This window comes from Eucyclogobius newberryi, unplaced genomic scaffold, assembly GCF_026437365.1.
Source record: "Eucyclogobius newberryi isolate DKJ021-1_F unplaced genomic scaffold, fEucNew1.0.hap1 SCAF_14, whole genome shotgun sequence".
NCBI classification, from domain to species: domain Eukaryota; kingdom Metazoa; phylum Chordata; class Actinopteri; order Gobiiformes; family Gobiidae; genus Eucyclogobius; species Eucyclogobius newberryi.
Window position 1 is genome coordinate 36,740,371 of NW_027315768.1, and position 18,171 is coordinate 36,758,541.

Sequence of the window (18,171 nt, forward strand, 5' to 3'; positions counted from 1 at the left end):
GAGAACGTGAGGTCAGAGAGCGTGAGGTCAGAGACGATGATGTCAGAGAGAGTGAGGTCAGAGAGCGTGAGGTCAGAGCATGAGGTCAGAGAGTGTGAGGTCAGAGAGCATGAGGTCAGAGAGCGTGAGGTCAGAGAGTGTGAGGTCAGAGAGTGAGGTCAGAGAGCGTGAGGTCAGAGAGTGTGAGGTCAGAGAGTCAGGTCAGAGAGCGTGAGGTCAGAGAGCGTGAGGTCAGAGACGATGATGTCAGAGAGAGTGAGGTCAGAGCATGAGGTCAGAGAGCGTGAGGTCAGAGAGTGTGAGGTCAGAGAGTGAGGTCAGAGAGCGTGAGGTCAGAGAGTGTGAGGTCAGAGAGTCAGGTCAGAGAGCGTGAGGTCAGAGAGCGTGAGGTCAGAGAGCGTGAGGTCAGAGAGGATTAGGTCAGAGAGTGTGAGGTCAGAGAGTGTGAGGTCAGAGAGAGTAAGGTCAGAGAACGTGAGGTCAGTGACGATTAGGTCAGAGAGTTTGAGGTCAGAGAGTGTGAGGTCAGAGAGCGTGAGGTCAGAGAGAGTGAGGTCAGAGAGCGTGAGGTCAGAGACGATGAGGTCAGAGAGTGTGATGTCAGAGAGCGTGAGGTCAGAGAGCATGAGGTCACAGAGCGTGAGGTCAGAGAGAGTGAGGTCAGAGAGCGTGAGTTCAGAGAGCATGAGGTCAGAGAGTTTGAGGTCAGAGAGAGTGAGGTCAGAGACGATTAGGTCAGAGAGCGTGAGGTCAGAGAGAGTGAGGTCAGAGACGATTAGGTCAGAGAGCGTGAGGTCAGAGAGCGTGAGGTCAGAGAGTGTGAGGTCAGAGAGTGTAAGGTCAGAGAGCGTGAGGTCAGAGAGCGTGAGGTCAGAGAGGATTAGGTCAGAGAGTGTGAGGTCAGAGAGCGTGAGGTCAGAGAGTGTGAGGTCAGAGAGTGTAAGGTCAGAGAGCGTGAGGTCAGAGAGCGTGAGGTCAGAGAGGATTAGGTCAGAGAGTGTGAGGTCAGAGAGTGTGAGGTCGGAGAGTGTGAGGTCAGAGAGTGTGAGGTCAGAGAGAGTAAGGTCAGAGAACGTGAGGTCAGTGACGATTAGGTCAGAGAGTTTGAGGTCAGAGAGTGTGAGGTCAGAGAGCGTGAGGTCAGAGAGCGTGAGGTCAGAGACGATGAGGTCAGAGAGTGTGATGTCAGAGAGCGTGAGGTCACAGAGCGTGAGGTCAGAGAGCGTGAGGTCAGAGAGCGTGAGTTCAGAGAGCATGAGGTCAGAGAGTGTGAGTTCAGAGAGCATGAGGTCAGAGAGTGTGAGGTCAGAGAGAGTGAGGTCAGAGACGATTAGGTCAGAGAGCGTGAGGTCAGAGAGTGTGAGGTCAGAGAGTGTGAGGTCAGAGAGTGTGAGGTCAGAGAGAGTAAGGTCAGAGAACGTGAGGTCAGTGACGATTAGGTCAGAGAGTTTGAGGTCAGAGAGTGTGAGGTCAGAGAGCGTGAGGTCAGAGAGCGTGAGGTCAGAGACGATGAGGTCAGAGAGTGTGATGTCAGAGAGCGTGAGGTCACAGAGCGTGAGGTCAGAGAGCGTGAGGTCAGAGAGCGTGAGTTCAGAGAGCATGAGGTCAGAGAGTGTGAGGTCAGAGAGAGTGAGGTCAGAGACGATTAGGTCAGAGAGCGTGAGGTCAGAGAGTGTGAGGTCAGAGAGTGTGAGGTCAGAGAGTGTGAGGTCAGAGAGTGTGAGGTCAGAGAGCGTGAGGTCAGAGAGCGTGAGGTCAGAGAGCGTGAGGTCAGAGACGATTAGGTCAGGGAGCGTGAGGTCAGAGAGCGTGAGGTCAGAGACGATTAGGTCAGGGAGCGTGAGGTCAGAGAGTGTGAGGTCAGAGAGTGTGAGGTCAGAGAGTGTGAGGTCAGAGAGTGTGAGGTCAGAGAGTGTGAGGTCAGAGAGTGTGAGGTCAGAGAGTGTGAGGTCAGACCACGGACGGATGTGAGGAAAGTGCTTAGAAGTACCTCTTTGATGAAGCAGTACTGGTAGAGAGCGCCCTCTTCAGGCAGAGTCACCGACAGCGCTGTGGGGGTCACTGTGGGGGGCCCTGTGGGGGTCACTGTGGGGGTCACTGTGGGGGTCACTGTGGGGGTCACTGTGGGGGTCACTGTGGGGGTCACTGTGGGGGTCACTGTGGGGGTCACTGTGGGGGTCACTGTGGGGGTCACAGACACAGGTCCGGTCAGCAGCTCCCTCAAAAACAGGTCAAACTTGTGTCGACTGGACTCGTCGCCGCTGGCGCCGATCGACCACACGAGGCAGAAGACAAAGATGCCCTGGAAGAGGACACGCCCGTCTGTCAAATCTGTCCTCACACTCTGTCCACACGCTCTGTCCACACGCTCTGTCCTCACACTCTGTCCACACGCTTGAGGACAGAGCGTGAGGACAGAGCGTGTGGACAGAGCGTGAGGACAGAGCGTGAGGACAGAGCGTGTGGACAGAGCGTGTGGACGGAGCGCGAGGACAGAGCGTCTGGACAGAGCGTGAGGACAGAGCGTGTGGACAAAGCGTATGTCCACACGGTCTGTCTTCATGCTCTGTCCTCGCATACGAGCTCCAGCACAAACATCTCATCTACATATTAAATGTCACATTCAAATTATGCTCTACTCTGTCGCGAGGGACCTGCTTTAGTCCTGGTTTAGACCTGCTTTAGTCCTGGTTTGGACCTGGTTTAGTCCTGGTTTGGACCTGGTTTAGTCCTGGTTTGGACCTGGTTTGGACCTGCTTTAGTCCTGGTTTAGACCTGTTTTAGTCCTGGTTTGGACCTGGTTTAGTCCTGGTTTGGACCTGGTTTGGACCTGCTTTAGTCCTGGTTTAGACCTGTTTTAGTCCTGGTTTGGACCTGGTTTAGTCCTGGTTTGGACCTGCTTTAGTCCTGGTTTAGTCCTGCTTTAGTCCTGGTTTAGTCCTGCTTTAGTCCTGGTTTAGTCCTGGTTTAGACCTGGTTTAGTCCTGGTTTAGACCTGCTTTAGTCCTGGTTTAGTCCTGCTTTAGTCCTGGTTTAGTCCTGCTTTAGTCCTGGTTTAGTCCTGGTTTTAGTCCTGGTTTAGTCCTGGTTTAGACCTGCTTTAGTCCTGGTTTAGTCCTGCTTTAGTCCTGGTTTAGTCCTGGTTTTAGTCCTGGTTTAGTCCTGGTTTAGACCTGCTTTAGTCCTGGTTTAGACCTGTTTTAGTCCTGCTTTAGTCCTGCTTTAGTCCTGGTTTAGACCTGCTTTAGTCCTGCTTTAGTCCTGGTTTAGACCTGCTTTAGTCCTGCTTTAGTCCTGGTTTAGACCTGCTTTAGTCCTGGTTTAGTCCTGGTTTAGACCTGCTTTAGTCCTGGTTTAGTCCTGGTTTAAGTCCTGGTTTAGTCCTGGTTTAGACCTGCTTTAGTCCTGGTTTAGTCCTGCTTTAGTCCTGGTTTAGTCCTGCTTTAGTCCTGGTTTAGTCCTGGTTTAGACCTGGTTTAGTCCTGGTTTAGACCTGCTTTAGTCCTGGTTTAGTCCTGCTTTAGTCCTGGTTTAGTCCTGCTTTAGTCCTGGTTTAGTCCTGGTTTTAGTCCTGGTTTAGTCCTGGTTTAGACCTGCTTTAGTCCTGGTTTAGTCCTGGTTTTAGTCCTGGTTTAGTCCTGGTTTAGACCTGCTTTAGTCCTGGTTTAGTCCTGGTTTAGACCTGGTTTAGTCCTGCTTTAGTCCTGGTTTAGACCTGGTTTAGACCTGGTTTAGTCCTGCTTTAGTCCTGCTTTAGTCCTGGTTTAGTCCTGCTTTAGTCCTGGTTTAGTCCTGGTTTTAGTCCTGGTTTAGTCCTGGTTTAGACCTGCTTTAGTCCTGGTTTAGTCCTGGTTTTAGTCCTGGTTTAGTCCTGGTTTAGACCTGCTTTAGTCCTGGTTTAGTCCTGGTTTAGACCTGGTTTAGTCCTGCTTTAGTCCTGGTTTAGTCCTGGTTTAGACCTGGATTAGACCTGGTTTAGTCCTGGTTTAGTCCTTGTTTAGTCCTGGTTTAGACCTGGTTTAGTCCTGGTTTAGTCCTGGTTTAGTCCTGGTTTAGACCTGGTTTAGACCTGGTTTGGTCCTGGTTTAGTCCTGGTTTAGTCCTTGTTTAGTCCTGGTTTAGACCTGGTTTAGTCCTGGTTTAGTCCTGGTTTAGTCCTGGTTTAGACCTGGTTTAGACCTGGTTTGGTCCTGGTTTAGTCCTGGTTTAGACCTGGATTAGACCTGGTTTAGTCCTGGTTTAGTCCTTGTTTAAACTTAGTTTAGTCCTGGTTTAGTCCTGGTTTTAGTCCTGGTTTAGTCCTGGTTTAGACCTGCTTTAGTCCTGGTTTAGTCCTGGTTTTAGTCCTGGTTTAGTCCTGGTTTAGACCTGCTTTAGTCCTGGTTTAGTCCTGGTTTAGACCTGGTTTAGTCCTGCTTTAGTCCTGGTTTAGTCCTGCTTTAGTCCTGGTTTAGTCCTGCTTTAGTCCTGGTTTAGTCCTGGTTTAGACCTGGTTTAGTCCTGGTTTAGTCCTGGTTTAGACCTTGTTTAGACCTGGTTTAGTCCTGCTTTAGTCCTGGTTTAGTCCTGCTTTAGTCCTGGTTTAGTCCTGCTTTAGTCCTGGTTTAGTCCTGGTTTAGACCTGGTTTAGTCCTGGTTTAGTCCTGGTTTAGTCCTGGTTTAGACCTGGTTTAGACCTGGTTTAGTCCTGGTTTAGTCCTGGTTTAGACCTGGATTAGACCTGGTTTAGTCCTGGTTTAGTCCTTGTTTAGTCCTGGTTTAGACCTGGTTTAGTCCTGGTTTAGTCCTGGTTTAGACCTGGTTTGGTCCTGGTTTAGTCCTGGTTTAGTCCTGGTTTAGTCCTGGTTTAGACCTGGTTTAGACCTGGTTTGGTCCTGGTTTAGTCCTGGTTTAGTCCTAGTTTAGACCTGGTTTAGACCTGGTTTAGTCCTGGTTTAGACCTGGTTTAGTCCTGGTTTAGTCCTGGTTTAGTCCTGGTTTAGACCTGGTTTAGACCTGGTTTGGTCCTGGTTTAGTCCTGGTTTAGACCTGGATTAGACCTGGTTTAGTCCTGGTTTAGTCCTTGTTTAAACTTAGTTTAGTCCTGGTTTAGTCCTGGTTTTAGTCCTGGTTTAGTCCTGGTTTAGACCTGCTTTAGTCCTGGTTTAGTCCTGGTTTAGACCTGTTTTAGTCCTGGTTTGGACCTGGTTTAGTCCTGGTTTGGACCTGGTTTGGACCTGCTTTAGTCCTGGTTTAGACCTGTTTTAGTCCTGGTTTGGACCTGGTTTAGTCCTGGTTTGGACCTGGTTTGGACCTGCTTTAGTCCTGGTTTAGACCTGCTTTAGTCCTGGTTTAGTCCTGCTTTAGTCCTGGTTTAGTCCTGCTTTAGTCCTGGTTTAGTCCTGGTTTAGACCTGGTTTAGTCCTGGTTTAGACCTGCTTTAGTCCTGGTTTAGTCCTGCTTTAGTCCTGGTTTAGTCCTGCTTTAGTCCTGGTTTAGTCCTGGTTTTAGTCCTGGTTTAGTCCTGGTTTAGACCTGCTTTAGTCCTGGTTTAGTCCTGCTTTAGTCCTGGTTTAGTCCTGGTTTTAGTCCTGGTTTAGTCCTGGTTTAGACCTGCTTTAGTCCTGGTTTAGACCTGTTTTAGTCCTGCTTTAGTCCTGCTTTAGTCCTGGTTTAGACCTGCTTTAGTCCTGCTTTAGTCCTGGTTTAGACCTGCTTTAGTCCTGCTTTAGTCCTGGTTTAGACCTGCTTTAGTCCTGGTTTAGTCCTGGTTTAGACCTGCTTTAGTCCTGGTTTAGTCCTGGTTTAAGTCCTGGTTTAGTCCTGGTTTAGACCTGCTTTAGTCCTGGTTTAGTCCTGCTTTAGTCCTGGTTTAGTCCTGCTTTAGTCCTGGTTTAGTCCTGGTTTAGACCTGGTTTAGTCCTGGTTTAGACCTGCTTTAGTCCTGGTTTAGTCCTGCTTTAGTCCTGGTTTAGTCCTGCTTTAGTCCTGGTTTAGTCCTGGTTTTAGTCCTGGTTTAGTCCTGGTTTAGACCTGCTTTAGTCCTGGTTTAGTCCTGGTTTTAGTCCTGGTTTAGTCCTGGTTTAGACCTGCTTTAGTCCTGGTTTAGTCCTGGTTTAGACCTGGTTTAGTCCTGCTTTAGTCCTGGTTTAGACCTGGTTTAGACCTGGTTTAGTCCTGCTTTAGTCCTGCTTTAGTCCTGGTTTAGTCCTGCTTTAGTCCTGGTTTAGTCCTGGTTTTAGTCCTGGTTTAGTCCTGGTTTAGACCTGCTTTAGTCCTGGTTTAGTCCTGGTTTTAGTCCTGGTTTAGTCCTGGTTTAGACCTGCTTTAGTCCTGGTTTAGTCCTGGTTTAGACCTGGTTTAGTCCTGCTTTAGTCCTGGTTTAGTCCTGGTTTAGACCTGGATTAGACCTGGTTTAGTCCTGGTTTAGTCCTGGTTTAGTCCTGGTTTAGACCTGGTTTAGTCCTGGTTTAGACCCGGTTTAGACCTGGTTTAGTCCTGGTTTAGTCCTGGTTTAGACCTGGTTTAGTCCTGGTTTAGTCCTGGTTTAGTCCTGGTTTAGTCCTGGTTTAGACCTGGTTTAGACCTGGTTTAGTCCTGGTTTAGTCCTTGTTTAGTCCTGGTTTAGACCTGGTTTAGTCCTGGTTTAGTCCTGGTTTAGTCCTGGTTTAGACCTGGTTTAGACCTGGTTTGGTCCTGGTTTAGTCCTGGTTTAGACCTGGATTAGACCTGGTTTAGTCCTGGTTTAGTCCTTGTTTAAACTTAGTTTAGTCCTGGTTTAGTCCTGGTTTTAGTCCTGGTTTAGTCCTGGTTTAGACCTGCTTTAGTCCTGGTTTAGTCCTGGTTTTAGTCCTGGTTTAGTCCTGGTTTAGACCTGCTTTAGTCCTGGTTTAGTCCTGGTTTAGACCTGGTTTAGTCCTGCTTTAGTCCTGGTTTAGTCCTGCTTTAGTCCTGGTTTAGTCCTGCTTTAGTCCTGGTTTAGTCCTGGTTTAGACCTGGTTTAGTCCTGGTTTAGTCCTGGTTTAGACCTTGTTTAGACCTGGTTTAGTCCTGCTTTAGTCCTGGTTTAGTCCTGCTTTAGTCCTGGTTTAGTCCTGCTTTAGTCCTGGTTTAGTCCTGGTTTAGACCTGGTTTAGTCCTGGTTTAGTCCTGGTTTAGTCCTGGTTTAGACCTGGTTTAGACCTGGTTTAGTCCTGGTTTAGTCCTGGTTTAGACCTGGATTAGACCTGGTTTAGTCCTGGTTTAGTCCTTGTTTAGTCCTGGTTTAGACCTGGTTTAGTCCTGGTTTAGTCCTGGTTTAGACCTGGTTTGGTCCTGGTTTAGTCCTGGTTTAGTCCTGGTTTAGTCCTGGTTTAGACCTGGTTTAGACCTGGTTTGGTCCTGGTTTAGTCCTGGTTTAGTCCTAGTTTAGACCTGGTTTAGACCTGGTTTAGTCCTGGTTTAGACCTGGTTTAGTCCTGGTTTAGTCCTGGTTTAGTCCTGGTTTAGACCTGGTTTAGACCTGGTTTGGTCCTGGTTTAGTCCTGGTTTAGACCTGGATTAGACCTGGTTTAGTCCTGGTTTAGTCCTTGTTTAAACTTAGTTTAGTCCTGGTTTAGTCCTGGTTTTAGTCCTGGTTTAGTCCTGGTTTAGACCTGCTTTAGTCCTGGTTTAGTCCTGGTTTTAGTCCTGGTTTAGTCCTGGTTTAGACCTGCTTTAGTCCTGGTTTAGTCCTGGTTTAGACCTGGTTTAGTCCTGCTTTAGTCCTGGTTTAGACCTGGTTTAGACCTGGTTTAGTCCTGCTTTAGTCCTGGTTTAGTCCTGCTTTAGTCCCGGTTTAGTCCTGCTTTAGTCCTGGTTTAGTCCTGGTTTAGACCTGGTTTAGTCCTGGTTTAGTCCTGGTTTAGTCCTGGTTTAGACCTGGTTTAGACCTGGTTTATTCCTGGTTTAGTCCTGGTTTAGACCTGGATTAGACCTGGTTTAGTCCTGGTTTAGTCCTTGTTTAGTCCTGGTTTAGACCTGGTTTAGTCCTGGTTTAGTCCTGGTTTAGTCCTGGTTTAGACCTGGTTTAGACCTGGTTTGGTCCTGGTTTAGTCCTGGTTTAGTCCTTGTTTAGTCCTGGTTTAGACCTGGTTTAGTCCTGGTTTAGTCCTGGTTTAGTCCTGGTTTAGACCTGGTTTAGACCTGGTTTAGTCCTGGTTTAGTCCTGGTTTAGACCTGGATTAGACCTGGTTTAGTCCTGGTTTAGTCCTGGTTTAGTCCTTGTTTAAACTTAGTTTAGTCCTGGTTTAGTCCTGGTTTTAGTCCTGGTTTAGTCCTGGTTTAGACCTGGTTTAGTCCTGGTTTAGACCTGCTTTAGTCCTGGTTTAGTCCTGGTTTAGACCTGGTTTAGTCCTGCTTTAGTCCTGGTTTAGACCTGGTTTAGACCTGGTTTAGTCCTGCTTTAGTCCTGGTTTAGTCCTGCTTTAGTCCTGGTTTAGTCCTGCTTTAGTCCTGGTTTAGTCCTGGTTTAGACCTGGTTTAGTCCTGGTTTAGTCCTGGTTTAGTCCTGGTTTAGACCTGGTTTAGACCTGGTTTAGTCCTGGTTTAGTCCTGGTTTAGACCTGGATTAGACCTGGTTTAGTCCTGGTTTAGTCCTGGTTTAGTCCTTGTTTAGTCCTGGTTTAGACCTGGTTTAGTCCTGGTTTAGACCTGGTTTAGACCTGGTTTGGTCCTGGTTTAGTCCTGGTTTAGTCCTGGTTTAGACCTGGTTTAGACCTGGTTTGGTCCTGGTTTAGTCCTGGTTTAGTCCTTGTTTAGTCCTGGTTTAGACCTGGTTTAGTCCTGGTTTAGTCCTGGTTTAGTCCTGGTTTAGACCTGGTTTAGACCTGGTTTGGTCCTGGTTTAGTCCTGGTTTAGACCTGGATTAGACCTGGTTTAGTCCTGGTTTAGTCCTTGTTTAAACTTAGTTTAGTCCTGGTTTAGTCCTGGTTTTAGTCCTGGTTTAGTCCTGGTTTAGACCTGCTTTAGTCCTGGTTTAGTCCTGGTTTTAGTCCTGGTTTAGTCCTGGTTTAGACCTGCTTTAGTCCTGGTTTAGTCCTGGTTTAGATCTGGTTTAGTCCTGCTTTAGTCCTGGTTTAGACCTGGTTTAGACCTGGTTTAGTCCTGCTTTAGTCCTGGTTTAGTCCTGCTTTAGTCCTGGTTTAGTCCTGCTTTAGTCCTGGTTTAGTCCTGGTTTAGACCTGGATTAGACCTGGTTTAGTCCTGGTTTAGTCCTGGTTTAGTCCTTGTTTAGTCCTGGTTTAGACCTGGTTTAGTCCTGGTTTAGACCTGGTTTAGACCTGGTTTGGTCCTGGTTTAGTCCTGGTTTAGTCCTGGTTTAGACCTGGTTTAGACCTGGTTTGGTCCTGGTTTAGTCCTGGTTTAGTCCTTGTTTAGTCCTGGTTTAGACCTGGTTTAGTCCTGGTTTAGTCCTGGTTTAGTCCTGGTTTAGACCTGGTTTAGACCTGGTTTGGTCCTGGTTTAGTCCTGGTTTAGACCTGGATTAGACCTGGTTTAGTCCTGGTTTAGTCCTTGTTTAAACTTAGTTTAGTCCTGGTTTAGTCCTGGTTTTAGTCCTGGTTTAGTCCTGGTTTAGACCTGCTTTAGTCCTGGTTTAGTCCTGGTTTTAGTCCTGGTTTAGTCCTGGTTTAGACCTGCTTTAGTCCTGGTTTAGTCCTGGTTTAGATCTGGTTTAGTCCTGCTTTAGTCCTGGTTTAGACCTGGTTTAGACCTGGTTTAGTCCTGCTTTAGTCCTGGTTTAGTCCTGCTTTAGTCCTGGTTTAGTCCTGCTTTAGTCCTGGTTTAGTCCTGGTTTAGACCTGGTTTAGTCCTGGTTTAGTCCTGGTTTAGTCCTGGTTTAGACCTGGTTTAGACCTGGTTTATTCCTGGTTTAGTCCTGGTTTAGACCTGGATTAGACCTGGTTTAGTCCTGGTTTAGTCCTTGTTTAGTCCTGGTTTAGACCTGGTTTAGTCCTGGTTTAGTCCTGGTTTAGTCCTGGTTTAGACCTGGTTTAGACCTGGTTTGGTCCTGGTTTAGTCCTGGTTTAGTCCTTGTTTAGTCCTGGTTTAGACCTGGTTTAGTCCTGGTTTAGTCCTGGTTTAGTCCTGGTTTAGACCTGGTTTAGACCTGGTTTGGTCCTGGTTTAGTCCTGGTTTAGACCTGGATTAGACCTGGTTTAGTCCTGGTTTAGTCCTTGTTTAAACTTAGTTTAGTCCTGGTTTAGTCCTGGTTTTAGTCCTGGTTTAGTCCTGGTTTAGACCTGCTTTAGTCCTGGTTTAGTCCTGGTTTTAGTCCTGGTTTAGTCCTGGTTTAGACCTGCTTTAGTCCTGGTTTAGTCCTGGTTTAGACCTGGTTTAGTCCTGCTTTAGTCCTGGTTTAGACCTTGTTTAGACCTGGTTTAGTCCTGCTTTAGTCCTGGTTTAGTCCTGCTTTAGTCCTGGTTTAGTCCTGCTTTAGTCCTGGTTTAGTCCTGGTTTAGACCTGGTTTAGTCCTGGTTTAGTCCTGGTTTAGTCCTGGTTTAGACCTGGTTTAGACCTGGTTTAGTCCTAGTTTAGTCCTGGTTTAGACCTGGATTAGACCTGGTTTAGTCCTGGTTTAGACCTGGTTTAGACCTGGTTTGGTCCTGGTTTAGTCCTGGTTTAGTCCTGGTTTAGTCCTGGTTTAGACCTGGTTTAGACCTGGTTTGGTCCTGGTTTAGTCCTGGTTTAGTCCTTGTTTAAACTTAGTTTAGTCCTGGTTTAGTCCTGGTTTTAGTCCTGGTTTAGTCCTGGTTTAGACCTGCTTTAGTCCTGGTTTAGTCCTGGTTTTAGTCCTGGTTTAGTCCTGGTTTAGACCTGCTTTAGTCCTGGTTTAGTCCTGGTTTAGACCTGGTTTAGTCCTGCTTTAGTCCTGGTTTAGACCTGGTTTAGACCTGGTTTAGTCCTGCTTTAGTCCTGGTTTAGTCCTGCTTTAGTCCTGGTTTAGTCCTGGTTTAGACCTGGTTTAGACCTGGTTTATTCCTGGTTTAGTCCTGGTTTAGACCTGGATTAGACCTGGTTTAGTCCTGGTTTAGTCCTTGTTTAGTCCTGGTTTAGACCTGGTTTAGTCCTGGTTTAGTCCTGGTTTAGTCCTGGTTTAGACCTGGTTTAGACCTGGTTTGGTCCTGGTTTAGTCCTGGTTTAGTCCTTGTTTAGTCCTGGTTTAGACCTGGTTTAGTCCTGGTTTAGTCCTGGTTTAGTCCTGGTTTAGACCTGGTTTAGACCTGGTTTGGTCCTGGTTTAGTCCTGGTTTAGACCTGGATTAGACCTGGTTTAGTCCTGGTTTAGTCCTGGTTTAGTCCTTGTTTAAACTTAGTTTAGTCCTGGTTTAGTCCTGGTTTTAGTCCTGGTTTAGTCCTGGTTTTAGTCCTGGTTTAGTCCTGGTTTAGACCTGCTTTAGTCCTGGTTTAGTCCTGGTTTAGACCTGGTTTAGTCCTGCTTTAGTCCTGGTTTAGACCTGGTTTAGACCTGGTTTAGTCCTGCTTTAGTCCTGGTTTAGTCCTGCTTTAGTCCTGGTTTAGTCCTGCTTTAGTCCTGGTTTAGTCCTGGTTTAGACCTGGTTTAGACCTGGTTTAGTCCTGGTTTAGTCCTGGTTTAGACCTGGATTAGACCTGGTTTAGTCCTGGTTTAGTCCTTGTTTAGTCCTGGTTTAGACCTGGTTTAGTTCTGGTTTAGACCTGGTTTAGACCTGGTTTGGTCCTGGTTTAGTCCTGGTTTAGTCCTGGTTTAGTCCTGGTTTAGACCTGGTTTAGACCTGGTTTGGTCCTGGTTTAGTCCTGGTTTAGTCCTTGTTTAGTCCTGGTTTAGACCTGGTTTAGTCCTGGTTTAGTCCTGGTTTAGTCCTGGTTTAGACCTGGTTTAGACCTGGTTTGGTCCTGGTTTAGTCCTGGTTTAGACCTGGATTAGACCTGGTTTAGTCCTGGTTTAGTCCTGGTTTTAGTCCTGGTTTAGTCCTGGTTTAGACCTGCTTTAGTCCTGGTTTAGTCCTGGTTTTAGTCCTGGTTTAGTCCTGGTTTAGACCTGGTTTAGTCCTGCTTTAGTCCTGGTTTAGACCTGGTTTAGACCTGGTTTAGTCCTGCTTTAGTCCTTGTTTAAACTTAGTTTAGTCCTGGTTTAGTCCTGCTTTAGTCCTGGTTTAGTCCTGCTTTAGTCCTGGTTTAGTCCTGGTTTAGACCTGGTTTAGTCCTGGTTTAGACCTGGTTTAGACCTGGTTTAGTCCTGGTTTAGTCCTGGTTTAGACCTGGTTTAGACCTGGTTTAGTCCTGGTTTAGTCCTTGTTTAGTCCTGGTTTAGACCTGGTTTAGTCCTGGTTTAGTCCTGGTTTAGTCCTGGTTTAGACCTGGTTTAGACCTGGTTTGGTCCTGGTTTAGTCCTGGTTTAGTCCTTGTTTAGTCCTGGTTTAGACCTGGTTTAGTCCTGGTTTAGTCCTGGTTTAGTCCTGGTTTAGACCTGGTTTAGACCTGGTTTGGTCCTGGTTTAGTCCTGGTTTAGACCTGGATTAGACCTGGTTTAGTCCTGGTTTAGTCCTGGTTTAGTCCTTGTTTAAACTTAGTTTAGTCCTGGTTTAGTCCTGGTTTTAGTCCTGGTTTAGTCCTGGTTTTAGTCCTGGTTTAGTCCTGGTTTAGACCTGCTTTAGTCCTGGTTTAGTCCTGGTTTAGACCTGGTTTAGTCCTGCTTTAGTCCTGGTTTAGACCTGGTTTAGACCTGGTTTAGTCCTGCTTTAGTCCTGGTTTAGTCCTGCTTTAGTCCTGGTTTAGTCCTGCTTTAGTCCTGGTTTAGTCCTGGTTTAGACCTGGTTTAGACCTGGTTTAGTCCTGGTTTAGTCCTGGTTTAGACCTGCTTTAGTCCTGGTTTAGTCCTGCTTTAGTCCTGGTTTAGTCCTGGTTTAGACCTGGTTTAGACCTGGTTTAGTCCTGGTTTAGTCCTGCTTTAGTCCTGGTTTAGTCCTGCTTTAGTCCTGGTTTAGTCCTGGTTTAGACCTGGTTTAGACCTGGTTTAGTCCTGGTTTAGTCCTTGTTTAGTCCTGGTTTAGACCTGGTTTAGTTCTGGTTTAGACCTGGTTTAGACCTGGTTTGGTCCTGGTTTAGTCCTGGTTTAGTCCTGGTTTAGTCCTGGTTTAGACCTGGTTTAGACCTGGTTTGGTCCTGGTTTAGTCCTGGTTTAGTCCTTGTTTAGTCCTGGTTTAGACCTGGTTTAGTCCTGGTTTAGTCCTGGTTTAGTCCTGGTTTAGACCTGGTTTAGACCTGGTTTGGTCCTGGTTTAGTCCTGGTTTAGACCTGGATTAGACCTGGTTTAGTCCTGGTTTAGTCCTGGTTTTAGTCCTGGTTTAGTCCTGGTTTAGACCTGCTTTAGTCCTGGTTTAGTCCTGGTTTTAGTCCTGGTTTAGTCCTGGTTTAGACCTGGTTTAGTCCTGCTTTAGTCCTGGTTTAGACCTGGTTTAGACCTGGTTTAGTCCTGCTTTAGTCCTTGTTTAAACTTAGTTTAGTCCTGGTTTAGTCCTGCTTTAGTCCTGGTTTAGTCCTGCTTTAGTCCTGGTTTAGTCCTGGTTTAGACCTGGTTTAGTCCTGGTTTAGACCTGGTTTAGACCTGGTTTAGTCCTGGTTTAGTCCTGGTTTAGACCTGGTTTAGACCTGGTTTAGTCCTGGTTTAGTCCTGGTTTAGACCTGGTTTAGTCCTGGTTTAGTCCTGGTTTAGTCCTGGTTTAGTCCTGGTTTAGTCCTGGTTTAGACTGTTTGCAGACTGCAGAGGCGGAGCCGGGACAGAAACATGTCTTTTATAATGACTCGTTGTCATGACGAACACGACGCGGCTCAAAACGACACGTTCATTTGAAACTGAGACAAATGTAATTATAACAGACGATTATCGTTTATTACTTTATTCTGTCCATTTTACATGAACGCAATTAAAGTCAACGAACCAGTCATTACTCACAATGTGACAACAGTATATATATATATATATATATATATATATATATATATATATATATATATAGTAGTAGTAGTAGTAGTAGTTTCTGGTGTTACCTCTGAGGCGGCGAAGCCTCTGTAGGTCACTGCCAGGATCCCGTCTGACCACTCGTGTGACACGGGGTCAAACTGGCCGTACAGTTGTCCCAGAGTGATGGAGGACTTGGGGTTCAGCACGACGACCTGCACCTGGTTCTCCTCCATCAGACCCTGACCCACACAGACAACACAACTGACCCACACAGACAACACAACTGACCCACACAGACAACACAACTGACACACACAGACAACACAACTGACCCACACAGACAACACAACTGACACACACAGACAACACAACTGACACACACAGACAACACAACTGACACACACAGACAACACAACTGACACACACAGACAACACAACTGACCCACACAGACAACACAACTGACACACACAGACAACACAACTGACACACACAGACAACACAACTGACACACACAGACAACACAACTGACCCACACAGACAACACAACTGACACACACAGACAACACAACTGACACACACAGACAACACAACTGACCCACACAGACAACACAACTGACACACACAGACAACACAACTGACACACACAGACAACACAACTGACCCACACAGACAACACAACTGACACACACAGACAACACAACTGACACACACAGACAACACAACTGACCCACAGAGACAACACAACTGACCTGCACAGACAACACAACTGACCCACACAGACAACACAACTGACCCACAGAGACAACACAACTGACCTGCACAGACAACACAACTGACCCACACAGACAACACAACTGACCTGCACAGACAACACAACTGACACACACAGACAACACAACTGACACACACAGACAACACAACTGACCCACAGAGACAACACAACTGACCTGCACAGACAACACAACTGACCCACACAGACAACACAACTGACCCACAGAGACAACACAACTGACCTGCACAGACAACACAACTGACCCACACAGACAACACAACTGACCTGCACAGACAACACAACTGACACACACAGACAACACAACTGACCTGCACAGACAACACAACTGACCCACACAGACAACACAACTGACCCACAGAGACAACACAACTGACCCACAGAGACAACACAACTGACCCACAGAGACAACACAACTGACACACACAGACAACACAACTGACACACACAGACAACACAACTGACACACACAGACAACACAACTGACACACACAGACAACACAACTGACACACACAGACAACACAACTGACCCACACAGACAACACAACTGACACACACAGACAACACAACTGACACACACAGACAACACAACTGACCCACACAGACAACACAACTGACACACACAGACAACACAACTGACACACACAGACAACACAACTGACCCACACAGACAACACAACTGACACACACAGACAACACAACTGACACACACAGACAACACAACTGACCTGCACAGACAACACAACTGACCCACACAGACAACACAACTGACCCACAGAGACAACACAACTGACCTGCACAGACAACACAACTGACCCACACAGACAACACAACTGACCTGCACAGACAACACAACTGACACACACAGACAACACAACTGACACACACAGACAACACAACTGACCCACAGAGACAACACAACTGACCTGCACAGACAACACAACTGACCCACACAGACAACACAACTGACCCACAGAGACAACACAACTGACCTGCACAGACAACACAACTGACCCACACAGACAACACAACTGACCTGCACAGACAACACAACTGACACACACAGACAACACAACTGACCTGCACAGACAACACAACTGACCCACACAGACAACACAACTGACCCACAGAGACAACACAACTGACCCACAGAGACAACACAACTGACCCACAGAGACAACACAACTGACACACACAGACAACACAACTGACACACACAGACAACACAACTGACACACACAGACAACACAACTGACACACACAGACAACACAACTGACCCACACAGACAACACAACTGACACACACAGACAACACAACTGACCCACACAGACAACACAACTGACACACACAGACAACACAACTGACACACACAGACAACACAACTGACCCACACAGACAACACAACTGACACACACAGACAACACAACTGACACACACAGACAACACAACTGACCCACACAGACAACACAACTGACACACACAGACAACACAACTGACACACACAGACAACACAACTGACCCACACAGACAACACAACTGACACACACAGACAACACAACTGACACACACAGACAACACAACTGACACACACAGACAACACAACTGACACACACAGACAACACAACTGACACACACAGACAACACAACTGACCCACACAGACAACACAACTGACACACACAGACAACACAACTGACACACACAGACAACACAACTGACCCACACAGACAACACAACTGACACACACAGACAACACAACTGACACACACAGACAACACAACTGACACACACAGACAACACAACTGACACACACAGACAACACAACTGACACACACAGACAACACAACTGACCTGCACAGACAACACAACTGACCCACACAGACAACACAACTGACACACACAGACAACACAACTGACACACACAGACAACACAACTGACCCGCACAGACAACACAACTGACCCGCACAGACAACACAACTGACACACACAGACAACACAACTGACCCACAGAGACAACACAACTGACCCACACAGACAACACAACTGACACACACAGACAACACAACTGACACACACAGACAACACAACTGACCCACACAGACAACACAACTGACACACACAGACAACACAACTGACACACACAGACAACACAACTGACACACACAGACAACACAACTGACACACACAGACAACACAACTGACACACACAGACAACACAACTGACCCACACAGACAACACAACTGACCCACACAGACAACACAACTGACCCGCACAGACAACACAACTGACCCACACAGACAACACAACTGACACACACAGACAACACAACTGACACACACAGACAACACAACTGACACACACAGACACATGACTGGAACAGACACATTTCCTTTGGTCCGATCATGAAGACGTTTGAGAGTTCCGGTCAGGAGCCTGGACTTTAGTGGACAACAGCCTCGTAAACATCAGTGTTCAGCTGGACACACTGTCCACAGAGCTGACCTGTAATGTGTGTGGACACAGAGGAGCTGGACACACTGTCCACAGAGCTGACCTGTAATGTGTGTGGACACAGAGGAGCTGGACACACTGTCCACAGAGCTGACCTGTAATGTGTGTGGACACAGAGGAGCTGGACACACTGTCCACAGAGCTGACCTGTAATGTGTGTGGACACAGAGGAGCTGGACACACTGAACGTCCAGCAGAGAAATGACTTTGACAAATGTGTTATTTTCTCCCTCAGACATTCAGCTCTCAGACTCCTGTAAATAAGACCAGAGCAAACACTGAGGAGGAGGTGGAGAGGAGGAGGAGAGGGGGAGGAGGAGAGGAGGAGGAGGAGAGGGGGAGGAGGAGAGGAGGACAGGAGGAGGGGGAGAGGGGAGGAGAGGGTGAGGAGGAGTAGAGGGGGAGGAGAGGGGGAGGAGGAGAGGAGGAGGAGCAGGAGAGAGGTAAGGAGAGGGGGAGGAGAGGGGGAGGAGAGGAGGAGAGGGGAAGAGGAGGAGGAGAGGGGGAGAGGAGGAGGAGGAAAGGGGGAGGAGGAGAGGGAGAGGAGCAGGAGAGAGGGGAGGAGAGGAGGAGGGGGAGGAGAGGAGGACAGGAGGAGGGGGAGAGGAGGAGGAGGAGAGGAGGAGAGGAGAGGGGGAGGAGAGGGGAGGAGGAGAGGAGGAGGAGGAGGAGGAGGAGAGGGAGAGGAGAGGGGGAGAGGGGAGGAGGAGAGGGGGAGGAGCAGGAGAGAGGGGAGGAGAGGAGGACAGGAGGAGGGGGAGAGGAGGAGGAGGAGGAGGAGGAGAGGGGGAGGAGAGGGGGAGAGGGAGGAGGAGAGGGGGAGGAGGAGAGGGAGGAGAGGAGAGGGGGAGGAGGAGAGGAAGAGGAGGACAGGAGGAGGGGGAGAGAAGGGGAGAGGAGGAGAGGAGAGGGAGGAGAGGAGGAGTAG

General features: G+C 47.7%; 1 protein-coding gene across 1 annotated transcript in view; it reads right to left on the reverse strand.

Annotated features, from left to right (window-relative positions):
• Positions 1 to 18,171, reverse strand: part of dnah7 (dynein, axonemal, heavy chain 7) — a 199,295-nt gene that overhangs the window by 116,936 nt on the left and 64,188 nt on the right. Inside the window, exons 29-31 of the mRNA XM_072443992.1 lie at positions 14,026 to 14,178; positions 2,146 to 2,302; positions 1,991 to 2,055 (exon numbers count right to left, since the gene is read on the reverse strand). Coding sequence (XP_072300093.1) covers positions 1,991 to 2,055; positions 2,146 to 2,302; positions 14,026 to 14,178 — 375 coding nt within the window. The remainder of the gene's footprint in view (positions 1 to 1,990; positions 2,056 to 2,145; positions 2,303 to 14,025; positions 14,179 to 18,171) is intronic.